The following is a 12,762-nucleotide window of genomic DNA, read 5'->3' on the forward strand; positions in this document are numbered from 1 at the left end:
GGAATACCCACAACAGGTTTAAGGCATTGCAAATCCCCCAGCAATCGCTGAGCATCATGAACAGTATGAAGTGACATGTTCAATGACAGTTTCTGAGGGGCAACATACTGCTCAGTTAAAGTCCCCCCGAGATATTTCCATGGGGATGACTGCTGTATTTTCTCAGGTGCAACAACCAGTCCATTCTGAAGTAGTTGTGTTTGAATGTCTTTAACTTGTTAATCTGCAAAAGGTTGTGACTGAGCAAAAAGAATATCATCCATATAGTGATAAATAATGGTTGTAGGCCATTGAACACGTAGTGGCTGCAAAGCATTATCAACATAAAGCTGGCACAAGGTAGGAGAATTACACATACCCTGTGGTAAAACTGTCCATTCAAATCTCTTGTCTGGTTCTGCTCAATTTAATGAAGGGCAAGGTAAAAGCAGATCTGCGGGCAAGGTAAAAGCAGATCTGCAAGTATCCTGTTCATGCAGTGAGACAGTGAAAAAACAGTCCTTTAAATCAATTATTAACAAGGGCCAATCTCTTGGCAACATTGCAGGATTGGGCAAAGCAGATTGCAGTGCCCCCATTGGCTCCATTTGTTCATTTACTGCATGTAAGTCGTGCAATAATCGATATTTTCCAGATTTCTTTTTAGTAACAAAAATAGGGGCATTCCAAGGACTTGTTGACAACTTTAAATGTCCTTGTTGATATTGTTCCAGCACTAATTGATGAGCTTGCTGCAGACTTTCCCTTTTTAAAGGCCACTGTTCAACCCATACTGGTTCCTGAATTATCCATTTAAATGGGAGTGGGAAAGTCCAAACAATGGCCTCTACTCTAAAGGGTGCTCATTGGTCAAAATAACACCAAGTTGTGACAAAATATCTCGCCCTATTAGACATTGGACCTTGTCTGGTAATGGAACAATTGACAAAACAGAATTGATGACCTTACCATCTAATTGAATCTGGATTTGAGGAGACCTTTTTGCCAAAGTTAAGCCTCCCACCCCTGTAACAGTAACCATACTGGACAACAAAGGCCATTCCTGGGGCCAATACTGTGGAGCAACAATACTTGAGTCTGCCCCAGTATCCAATAGTCCTTCTAATTGATGGGATTCTCCGTTATAATTGGGAACAACTTTTCGCTTGGGTCGAGTGTTTAAGCCCAGGGTAAGCAATGTAAGTCCTCCTGTAGAACCAAATTCACCTGTACCCTGTAATTGATTTTGCAATGGTGTCAATTGATGGGTATATTGTGGTACTGGCACCAGTTGTGCAATTCGCTGTCCCTTATCAATTCTGGCTGGTGGTGCCAGTGTATATGCCATGATATATATTTCACCAGAATAGTCCACATCAATTACTCCAGGTAAAATAAACAATCCCATTAGACTAGCAGATGAACGTCCCAACACTATTGCACCCACAGCTTTTCCATTTATTATCACTGGTCCCATAATTCCTGTGGGAATCTTGTAGGGCTGAGATGTCAATAAATCCACAGTCACTGAGGCTGCCAGGTCCAGGCCGAGGCTCCCTGCTGTGGCAGGCTGGAGGGAAGTTGCACTGATGTTCTGGCAGCTGCTATTTGTGTCCTGGCGCGGCGGCTTCTTGAGCTGGCTTTCCCGTTTCCCGATCTCCGGCGGCAAACACTATCAGTGTGGGTATTGGAGCGACACTGATTGCACCAAACAGATGGTACAGTACATTCCTTCCGAATACATCCAAGGTTTCCACAGCGAAAACATTTGAGTTGGGAGGCTGGAATCCTGCCATTGTTGGTTGTAGCCGCTTGTAGGGGTGCAAGAGCTGCTAAAACCTGACTTTGAGTAGCTGCAGCCTGCTTCTCTAACCCTTGCCGCAGTTCTTTAATTGCCTGGACTAACATTGCCTGTGACCCCACCGGTATATTACACATCCTCTCTAATGCCTCCTCAATAGTCCAGTTAGCATTTAGGGAATTTAAAACTGACCTGGTTGCTGGATTACAATTCTGTAATGCACATTGTTTTAATAATGCTTCCCTCATATATTCAGGAACACCTGCCTGTTCTATAGCTGCAGCTGCTTTATCAATAAATGCTCCAAATGGCTCATCTCGCCCTTGTTTAATACCCATATAAGATGGAATACCTCCTGGCTCCTTAATCCGATCAAATGCAGCTCGTGCCAACCGCATTCCTTCTCTCAACTTACCTGGCCCCAAAATAGCTTGTGCTTCCACTTGACTATATGCTCCTAATCCCCTAAGTTCTTCCAAAGTTAGCCCATGCAGTGGATCACCTGCCTGTCTTTGCACATTTACACTTTCTTGGCAATAAGCTTGCCAGTGTGCATTAAACAACAACTGCTGATGCTGACTAATAATCAATTTCATAATACTCCTACAATCTGCAGGCAACAAAATCTGTGTACCCCACAAATAATCAATCATCTGTCTAACCGGTTCACTGGTCACTCCAAACTGACTGACTGTAGATCGCAACTGTGATAACCATTTCCAATCTAAAGCTGTAATTTGAGCTTGTATTCCTCCCCCTTGCATCGGTGCAAAGGTTACGGGACATGCTACTTCCAATACAGCATCTGCTATTTCCTGATCTCCCTCTTGCAAAATATTCCGTGCTAATGCAGCCCATGTCTCCCTTTTTTCCTGTGCAGTAGCCTCACCTAACTCACGCCCTACCCCAGGGACAGATTTATTTCCTATAGGGGAGGATGGTAACGGTGCTGAAGGCTCCGTTTCAGAATCAAGGTTAGTGGGTGAAGGAATTGGAGATGGCACAAAAGGATTAGCAGCGGCAGCAGGGGTCAGTGACTGCGTGGGGGGGGTCAAGATTACTGTGTTCGTGGAGGGTGGCAATGGACACTCATTAATTCCCTCTAATAATCTATTTTTTGACATAGCTGCAGATGCTTTTGTGGCAGCTGCCTGTTCAGCCTGATACTGCAAAAGAACATTATGAACTGTCTGCCACAGTTTTCTCAATTTTTTAGCAGTTTTATCATCATCTAAAGTAGCTTCCCACAATTTATCTCCAAATTTTCGCCACTCATTTAATTCATGGACTGTATGGGGATTCTGAAAACAACCCTGAGCATACCCATAAGCAAGAAGTTGAGGGAGCTCCTTGCGCAAATCAAAGTCTTTAACCTGTCGCTTTTCTAAAAAGCAGGTAAATAAATCATATGCTGCTTGCCTTTCCATCTTACCGTCAGCGCTGTTGCAGCCCCTACAAGGTTTTGGCAGCACGTTACGGCAGGACTCTCCTCTGAGGTCGCCTGGGCGCGGCACCGTTGCTGTGTGATCAGGACTCTCCTGTGAGGTTGCCTGGAACGCGGCACAGCTGTTGCGTTTCACCGTCCTTGCTGCAGAGGACCCGTCCCCTGTCACCAACTCCCTTGGCCAACTCCCAACTCCTTTTTAAGGTCCCAAATGTCCCAAAGGTCCCAAGGGTCCCAAAGGTTCCAAAGGTCCCAAATGTCCCAAAGGTCCCAAAGGTCCCAAAGGTTCCAAAGGTCCCAAAGGTCCCAAAGGTCCCAAAGGTTCCAAAGGTCCCAAAGGTCCCAAAGGTCCCAAAGGTCCCAAAGGTCCCAAAGGTTCCAAAGGTCCCAAAGGTCCCAAAGGTCCCAAAGGTTCCAAAGGTCCCAAAGGTCCCTGTTGTTCAGGCGCCATTTGATGAGTTCGGCGGGAGAAATGCAGCACTCAATATGAATGATCAGCAAGTCTCATTTATTGGCAACTCTAAAACCACTTATATAGCATCAATAATTAGGCTCATACATAGTGCAAAAGCAAGCTCATTCTTGGATATTTAAGCTTGACTCCACCTAGTCCCACATTCTTGTGGTCTCTCATTTGTGCTGAATTCTCATTCTTCTGATCACAGTGTCCTGTTCTCAGTTCACAGTTATCACCAAGGTCTTTCTGACCTTCCAACGTCTCAAACCAACGGTACTCTATTGTTATTTAATTCTTTCTCAGCTAATTGCTGCATGGGAACATGACCTTTGCTAGCTAGCCATTGCTCTATACATGGCCAATCACAGAACACAGAGATCATCTGATTGAGGTGAAATTTCATTCACCGGAGAAAAGTCAAATTGCCCCTTATTTGCTCAGCACTAAAAATCCATTTGAAGCTGGTTGCCAAGACTTGCTGCAAGTGCTGAGTGATGGGATAAAGCCCTGCAATGGCACCATGAAATGGGAGAGCTGCAGAGAAATCTCAAAGAATGGCATTTCCAAGCATTTTCAGGCGCTGATGTTCTGCTGCTGGCTTGGTGCTATCCAAAGGGCTGATTGGAATGGTTTTAGAGGAGCTACGCTGGGCAGTGAAATCCACCTCAGGCAGAAAATGCATCTCTGGTGTCTGCAAGTGCCTTTATCTCCCATCATGTTCCTCAGCACTGAAATCCTGCAAGGACTGAGGGAATCTGAGGCTTTGGGAATGCCCAAGAGTGAGAGATTTTGGTGAGATTTGACTCAGGAGATGGAAGCAGCAGCAGCAGAAGGTGCTCTAATCTTCATCCTTGTGTTCTCCTGCATGCTGATGCATCATGAAGGAGGCAGGGATTCCATCAAGTACCTTCAGTATCTCCTGTGGCAAATTCTTTCATTTCTCAGAGTTTCAGGCATGTGTTGTGTGGCTGTGCTGCACCCCAGGGCCAGGCTCTGCCTCTCTTTGCTCTGGCTGCTGCTTCCAAGCTGTCCTCTGTGATTTGGATTTGCAAGCCACCTCTCTGACCAGCTTCCACTTTGCTTGAAAAATTCAGCACCATGTGGGTGGCTGAACAAGTCCCAGAGCTGGGGAGAAGGATTTGAGATGCAATTTGCATCCCAGAGTTGTTACAGTGGGGAAAATGTCGCATCCCTCCTGTGCCTGGAGCTGCTAATCTTGTTGAAAACATTGAAAAGCTCTTCAGCTTCTCTCATTCTACCTAAATTTGATGACTGCTTTGATTTCACACCTCTTCCATGCAGGTTTTTCCTCTGTCCTTGGCTAGAATTGTCAGGCCTGAGAAATTTTGTTGAGCCTTGGGACAGCTCCCATCATCTATCCCTGCTCCTAATGCTGCTTTGAATTCTCTTGGGAATGTGAGCATGAGGGAAACTGAGGGGACTTTAGTGAGAGGAAAAGTGAGGCACAGAGGCTGAAGTGCAAATGCAGAGTGTGCAGGGTCACCACAGTCTGCAGTGTTGTGGGGATTTGGGCCATGCAAACAGATGTTTCTTCTCTGGGAATGGCTGATTCCTTTGGTGTGTCTCCTCCTGAAATTGCTGTGCACCAGGGCTGGTGCTGGAGCTGCAGCAGCACAAAGTTGCCAGGGAGCCGTGTGGGAGCCAGTGGGAATCATTTCTTTGCTGCTTTGGATGAAAAGTTGTGACATGAATCTCAGTGTCAGGGAGGTGCCACGTTCATGCTGCTGCAGTGCCCACACACTGTGTCTGGAGACAGCTCAGGAGAAAAGGAAGAAAAGCCAGGATGAAATCCCATGTGCCACTGAACTCTATCAGAAAGTGCTTGGAGTGAAGTGTGTGAAGTGACTGGGGAGAGCTGGATAGAAGGGACAGCTCTGAGCAGTGTGTGGTACATCACTGACATCCTTGCAGTGATCTTTGCACAGAGATGAAAAAGTATCAGTTTGCATGGTCTGAATCTGTGGGTCTGGAAATTCTGTGTGTTGCACAAGCTGTGCTGAGCTCACCTGGCTCTGAAATAGCTGAAATATCATCTCTGCACCTTAGGCAGGAAGAGCATCAGAGTTCTGAACAGATTAGTGAAAATCAGTCATAACTCAGAAGCAAACCTTGGCAATAGACGTGTGGCAGGTGAGGAGACTGAAAGCTTTCATTCTTGTCCTGGGAGAATGAATTCAGTAATAAAAAATCCTGTCTCTTGGCATTAAAATACTTTAGTTTCAGCTCTACCCCAGCCCATCAATGTCCCTGTGTGGTTGGGGGTAGGTTCTCTCCCTGTAGCTCTCTGCAGGTTGGTGCTAATTCAAGATGTTCTGGCAGGTTCCAAGGTTTTGGTGCCCGAGCAGGGAGTGCAGAACAGGGATTACAAGTGCTGACATTTGCTGGGCTAGAAAGTCCAAGGGACAAATTTGTGCCAATTAAGGTCTCCCCTTTAACTAGGAGGAACAATTGATGTTGTGCTTGCAGCAGAGTGTGGTGAGAGAGGGGGTTTCCAAAGGAAATCTTGGTGCATGTGGGCCAGAGGCCCCTGTGCTGAGGCTCCCTCCAGGCTGGCTCCAGCCCCTCAGGGTGCCCAGGAAGCAGGCTGCCTGCAGCCCAGTGCAGCCTCCTTAGCCCTGGGGCTAGCCAGGGAAGAGCCATGGATGAGGCTGAGCCCTGCTCCCATGTGGGATGCCATGGGACAGGGCCCACTGGGATTTGCCCCTCCAGCTACCAAGTGTGTGCAGAGAAACTGCAAGGAGAGGGTGAGCTCTGTCAGTGGGACCCCCTGTGCACAGGGAGCCCACTCCTGGGGTGGCTGTGCCAGCTCCCGCAGGGACATCCAAGCCTTGGTAACAACAACAACAACAAACTATAGAACCTATTTACCTAAGAACATATCTAACAAAACTACATGAAATGTATTTACAGAACACTTAAGCAAACTCTAAAACATCTATCAGAACACAACAACTGTAAAACGTATATACAGCAGGGTGGCATCTGTGTCCGGGATGTGCCTCAGTCCTGGAAGAAAAACAAGTAGCACGGTCAGTGCAGTCAGGCATGGAGGGGTGTTCCATGTGCTGCCAGGCTGGGACACTGGCACAGTGGGACTCTGCTGCCAGAAGTGAGGCTGGCTGGGGCTGGGGGCTGTGGCCCAGGCACTGGAACAGGGCTTGTGTGGCCCAAAGCAAGCCCAGGCCAGGCCAGGGATGGCCAGCAGAATCCAGTGCATGGGCTAGCGTGTCCCTGAGCAGGGAGTGCCCAGCCCGGCCCCAGGCTGGCAGCAGGGGACCCACTCTGCCTGTGGGGAGCACCTGCCTGTTCTGCAACTGGCATCGGTCTTCATCCCAACACCATGTCCTCCTCCTCCTCTTCTACATCAATATCCATCTCCTCCATGTGCTCTTCCATGTCCACCTCCATTTCTACTTCCGTCTGATCCACATCCACATCCATCTCTTCCTCTCTGGTGTTCTCTCCATCCACTTCCATTTTCTTGTCCGTATCCATTTGTGAATCAACCTCCATCTCCTCCTCTGTGTCTGTGACAGCCTGCAGAGGTAGCAAAATCTCCCAGTGGGTCCCTTTCCCACACTATCCCACAGAGCTCCAGCCCAGCCAGGCAGCTGCGGGGTGTCCACCTCCGTGGAATAGTACCATACCTTCTTTGGAGCAAATGCAGACATCCTGCAGGGATGGAGAGCAAAATGCACTCAACGGGGAGCTTTGGGGACTGCTGGGGGTATGAGGGAGCAGGTGACAACAAGGTGACAGGGGTAGGCCTGGAGCAGGGTGAAGAGCGTGCTGACACAAGGAGCCAAGGGTTGTGTTGTGGCCGTTGCTGGATGCTGGAAGTTCTAGCTGGAGCGTGCACTGTGACATCAGTGCCAGGAGCCCAGGCCCAGGCTGAAGTGGACAAGGGAGATGCTCAAATGATGGAATCCCTGGGTGCTTGGGCTTGGAAGGGAGCCTAAAGACCATCTTGTTCCAAGCTGAGCAATCTTCCCCCAGAACAGGTTGCTCAGAGCCCTGCTCCCAGCTGGCCTTGGATGTTGCCAAGGATGGAGCATCCCCAGCCTCTGTGCCCAGCCTGGGCCAGTGGCCCAGCAGCCTGAGTGGAAAAGAGCAGCTTCATTAGATCCAACTTCAATCTCACTCCTGCAGTTGAAAGCCTTCTCCTCTCTGTGCCCATCTTTCCTGGAGCTGCAGGGAGGCCTCCCCAGCCCCTTCTCTTTCCAGGCTGAGCATCCCCAGCCCCACATGGACAGCACTCAGATCCGTGGGGGTCGAGGCTAAAGGGTGGCAAACGGCATCAGGAAGTGAGAGATGGAAGCTCTTGGAGATGGAAGGTTTGCCTCTAAATGTAGAAAAGAAATGAAAGTGGAGGGGAAAATGGTGGGACTCTGGCTCTATTCTTACTGGGGAAGATTTTCTCTTCCTCTTTTCTGTTGTGCTGATCGATGTATTGTTGTTTGAAAGGAGGTTTTGCAAAATATCCATTGTCTTCTGCACTAATAAAAAAGTCCCACCAAATTCCAGTAAAATCTGACAAAATTCCCACCAAAATCCCACAAAATGGCAGAAAAATCCCACGAAATTCCCTAAATTTTGTTAAAATCCCACAAATTGTAGAAAAAAATCCACAAAATTGCAGAAAAAATCCACAAAATTCCAGAAGAATTTCACAAAAATTAATGAAAAATCTCATAATTCTTTAATTTTTATTTAAATCCCACAACATCCCAGAAAAAATGCACAAAATTCAGCAAAAAAACCCAACAAAATTCCCTGAATCTCCTCAAATTCCCACAACTAAACTTCAAACTCCATCCAACAAAAATCCCTCAAAATTCTTGAAATCTCCTGAAAATTCCACAAAATTTCAGAAAATTCCACAAATAATCCACAAAATTCTACAAAAAGTAACTAAATTCTCTAAATTACCTCAAATTCCCACAAAATTGCAGAAAAGCTCCACAAAATTTCCTTAATCTACTCATAACCCTACCAAATTCCAGAACTATACCACAAAATCTCCTCCAATTTTCAAAGACAGCCAGAAATAACCCTCAAAATTCTAGAAAAAATCCACAAAATTTCAGAAAAATCCCACGGTTTCCCAAATCACTTCAAAATTCCTCAAAATTCCCTAAATTTTCTCAAAATTGCATAAAATTCAAAAAAACCCTACAAAATTCCACAAGAACTCCACAAAAATATTTAAATTATCTCAAAATTCCACAAAATTCCAGAAAAATCCCATAAAAATCCCACAAAAGTCCACAAAAATCCAGGAAAATCTCACAGAATTCCTTAAGTCTCTTCAAAATCCCACAAAATTCCACAAAAAATGTTCAAAATTCCACCAAAAATTCACAAAACTCCAGTAAAATCTGATAAAATTCTACAAAAATCTCACAGAATTCAAGAAAAATTCCACAAAATTGCAGTAAAATCTGATAAAATGACACAAAAATCCCAAGAATTCCACAAAATCACATGTAATTCTACAAAAATGCCACAGAATTCTTCAAATTTTCATAAAATCTACAAAAATCCAGAAAAAATCCCACAAAATACTTTACATTTTCTCAATATCCCACAAAATTCCAGAAAAAATCCACAAAATTCCATCAAAATCCAAAATAATTCCAGAGAAATTCCACAAAATTCCACAAAAATCCCACAAAATCATTGAAATACCCTCAAAATTTCCACAAAAATCTAGAAAATTTTCACAAAAATCTAGAAAAATTCCCAAAATTCCATACATTTCCTCAAAATCCCATAAGATTCCACAAAAATCTTACAAAATTCCCTAGACCTCTTCAAAATCACACAAAATTATTTAAATCACCCCAAAATCCTGCAAAATTCCAGATGAATCCCACAAAATTCCACAAAAATTCTAAAAAATGCCATACATCTCCTCAAAATTCCAGAAAATTCCCGAATAATCCCACAAAATTATTTAAATCTCCTCAAAATCCTCTAGAATTCCAGAAAAATTCTACAAAATTACCTAAATCTCATCAAAATCCAACAAAATTCAGAAAAAATACACAAAATTCCACCAAAATCCCACAAAATTTCCTACATTTTCTCAAAATCCCACGTCTGATGGACTGACATTTCAAAAAACAAACACCTAAGGAAGTTGAAGCTGCTGGAGGCTGAGAGGAGTTTTTCTCCTGGCCCATAAGAGGCCATTGCTGAGAAGTGCCAGCAGTTTTGCCCATTGCAAAGTGCCATCAAGCTGGGAACAGCACTTGAAGCCCTAAGGCCGGCAATTTCTCTTGGCTCTCTTTGCTTTGCGCCTTTTGAAGAGGTAGCAGGGCTCGGCTTCAGCCTCCTTCCCCCCAGGCCAGCCAAGGCCACGGGAGGGGAGCGGGGCTGGCCGCAGCTCTGCGCTTCCCGGGGAGGATGGAGACTGGCAAGTGCCAGGAGCCCCTTCTCAGAGGCTTGGCTGGGCCTTGCACAGCGGGGCTGCCGGGCCAGGCCGCTCCCTGCCTGGCCTGCACTTTGTGCCGCTGCTCAGTTTCACCACAGGCTGCCACTAAAGGCAGGGAAAGATAGCAGCTTGCAGCTTTGTGCTCAGATAATGGCCACACTCCCCACAGCAGCCATGGGGAAAAATCATCTGTGTTCCTGAATGCCAACAATTTCATCCGATTTCACTGGAATTTTGTGGGATTCTCTGGAATTTTGTGGGATTTTGAGGAGACTTGAAGAATTTTGACGGAATTTTCTTAGATTTTGTGGAAATTTGTTGAGATTTTGTGAGATGTTTCTGGAATTTGTTTGATGTTTTCTGGAATTTTGTAGGATATTGAGTAGATTTTGTGGGATATTTATGGAATTTTGTGGAAATTTCTGTGGGATTTCTGGGATTTTGAGGAGACTTGAAAAATTTTGAGGGATTTTTCTTAGATTTTGTGGAAATTTGGGGACATTTTGTGGAATTTTGAGAAGAATTAGTGAATTTTGTGGGATTTTTCTTGAATTTTGTAGGAATTGGTAGAGATTTGGTGGAATGTCTGAAATTTGGTAGGGACTTCAGAACATTTAGGGAATAGTGTGGGATTTTTCTTCAATTTTCTGGAATTTTCTTAGATTTTTTGGAAATTGGAGGAGATTTTGTGGGATGTTTCTGGAATTTTCTGGGATTTTGGGGAGACATGAAGAATTTTGTGCTATTTTCTTAGATTTTGTGGAGATTTTGTGGGATGTCTCTGGAATTTTGTGGGATTTTTTTTTGTAATGCTGTGCAATTTTCTGCTATTTTGTGCGATTTGGAGGAGATGTGAAGAATTTTATGAGATTTTTCTTAGATTTTGTGGAAATTTGTGGAGATTTTGTGGGCTGTGTCAAGAATTTTGTGGGATTATTCTGGAGATTTGTGGGATTTTGAGAAAATTTGAAAAATTTTGAGGGATGTTTCTTAGATTTTGGGGGAATTGGTGGAGATTTTGTGAGATGTTTCTGGAATTTTTGGTATTTTAAGAAAATTTTAAGAATTCTGTGGTATGTTTCTGGAATTTTGTGGGATTTTTTTTGAATTTTGTGAAATTTTCTGGAATTTTGTAGGATTTTGAGGAAATTTGAAGAATTTGGAGGGATTTTTCTTAGATTTTGAGGGAATTGGTGGAGATTTTGTGAGATTTATGGAGAGTCAGTTTGATGTTTTAGGAATTTTGTGGGATATTGGGTAGATTTTGTGGGATATTTTCAGAATTTTTTGAGATTTTTGTGGGATTTGTGGCATTTTGAGGAGACTTTAAGAATTTTGAGTGATTTTTCTTAGATTTTGCGGAAATCTGTGGGATTTTTCTGGAATTTTGTGGGGCTTTTAAAGAATTTTGTGGAATTTTGAGGAGACTTGAAAAATTTTGAAGGACTTTTCTTAGATTTTGTGGGAGTTGGTTCAGATTTTTTGGGATGTCTCTGGAATTTGGTAGGGTTTTGAGAAGATTTAGGGGATTTTGTGGGAATTTGAGATTTTGTTGTATATTTCAGGAATTTTGTGAAATAATGAGAAGATTTAGTGAATTTTGTGGGATTTTTCTTGAATTTGGTGGTCATTTGAGGACATTTTGTGGGATATTTCTGGAGTTTCGTAAGGTTTTGAGAAGATTTATTAAATTTTGTGGGATTTTCCTGGAATTTTGTGTGGCTTTTTAAGAATTTTGTGGGGTTTTGAGGAGACTTGAAGCATTCTGAGGGATTTTTATAGAATTTTGTGGAAATGTGTGGAGATTTTCTGGGATGTTTCTGGAATTTGGTAGAATTTTGAGAAGATTTAGGGAATATTGTGGGATGTTTCTGGAATTTTGTGGGATATTGAGAAAATTTTAAAAATTTTGTGGGATGTTTTTTGAATTTTTGTGGAGATTTGTGTAGATTTTGTGGGAAGTTTCTGGAATTCGGTAGTGTTGTGAGAAGATTTAGGGAATTTTGTGGGATTTTTCTGGAATTTAGTGGGGATTTTAAGGAATTTTGTGGGATTTAGAGGAGACTAGAAGAATTTTGAGGGATTTCTCTGAAATTTTGTAGGAATTGGTGAAGATTTTGTGAGATGTTTCTAAAATTTGATAGGTATTTGAGAAGATTTAGGGAATCTAAATTTTCTAAATCTAAAAGATTTAGGGAATCTAAATAATCTAAAATTTTGTGGGATTTACCTGGAATTTTGTGGGGCTTTTCAAGAATTTTGTGGGATTTAGAGGAAATGAAGAATTTTGAGAGATTTTTCTGGAATTTTGTGGAAATTTGTGGAGAATTTGTGGGATGCTTCAGGAATTTTGTGGGGAAATGAGGAGATTTATGGAATTTTGTGGGATTTTTCTGGAATTTTGTGTACATTTGTGGAGATTTTGTGGGATGTTTCAGGAATCTGGTAGGGTTTTGAGAAAATTTAGGAAATTTTATGGGATTTTTCTGTAATTTTCTGTGGCTTTTCAAGAATTTAGTTTGAATTTTCCATAATTTTGTGGACATTTTGTGGGATGTTGCTGGAATTTGGTAGGATTTTGACAAGACTTAGTAAATTTTTTGGGATGTTTCAGGAATTTTTTG

The 12,762-nt window shown here is 43.4% G+C and overlaps 1 protein-coding gene across 1 annotated transcript; it reads right to left on the reverse strand.

Moving 5' to 3' along the window:
• Positions 1-1,583: 1,583 nt before the first annotated feature.
• On the reverse strand, positions 1,584-7,143 carry LOC147646571 (endogenous retrovirus group K member 113 Gag polyprotein-like). Its single transcript, XM_086873243.1, has 3 exons — positions 7,066-7,143; positions 1,707-2,817; positions 1,584-1,651 (listed from the first exon to the last, which is right to left on the reverse strand). The coding sequence occupies exons 1-3, from the start codon at positions 7,141-7,143 to the stop codon at positions 1,584-1,586; spliced, it is 1,257 nt and encodes a 418-aa protein (XP_086729369.1).
• Positions 7,144-12,762: the final 5,619 nt, after the last annotated feature.

Source organism: Cyanistes caeruleus, unplaced genomic scaffold, assembly GCF_971803275.1.
Source record: "Cyanistes caeruleus unplaced genomic scaffold, bCyaCae1.hap1.1 HAP1_SCAFFOLD_91, whole genome shotgun sequence".
Lineage (NCBI taxonomy): Eukaryota > Metazoa > Chordata > Aves > Passeriformes > Paridae > Cyanistes > Cyanistes caeruleus.

Coding starts and splice junctions, on each gene's coding strand:
- LOC147646571 (XM_086873243.1), bottom strand. CDS start 7,143: ATGGATGTGGATGTGGATCAGACGGAAGTAGAAATGGAGGTGGACATG. Junction 2,818..7,065: donor TGGAGGAGATGGATATTGAT/GTAGAAGAGGAG, acceptor CCCCCCACGCAG/TCACTGACCCCTGCTGCCGC. Junction 1,652..1,706: donor TGGATGTATTCGGAAGGAAT/GTACTGTACCAT, acceptor CCACACTGATAG/TGTTTGCCGCCGGAGATCGG.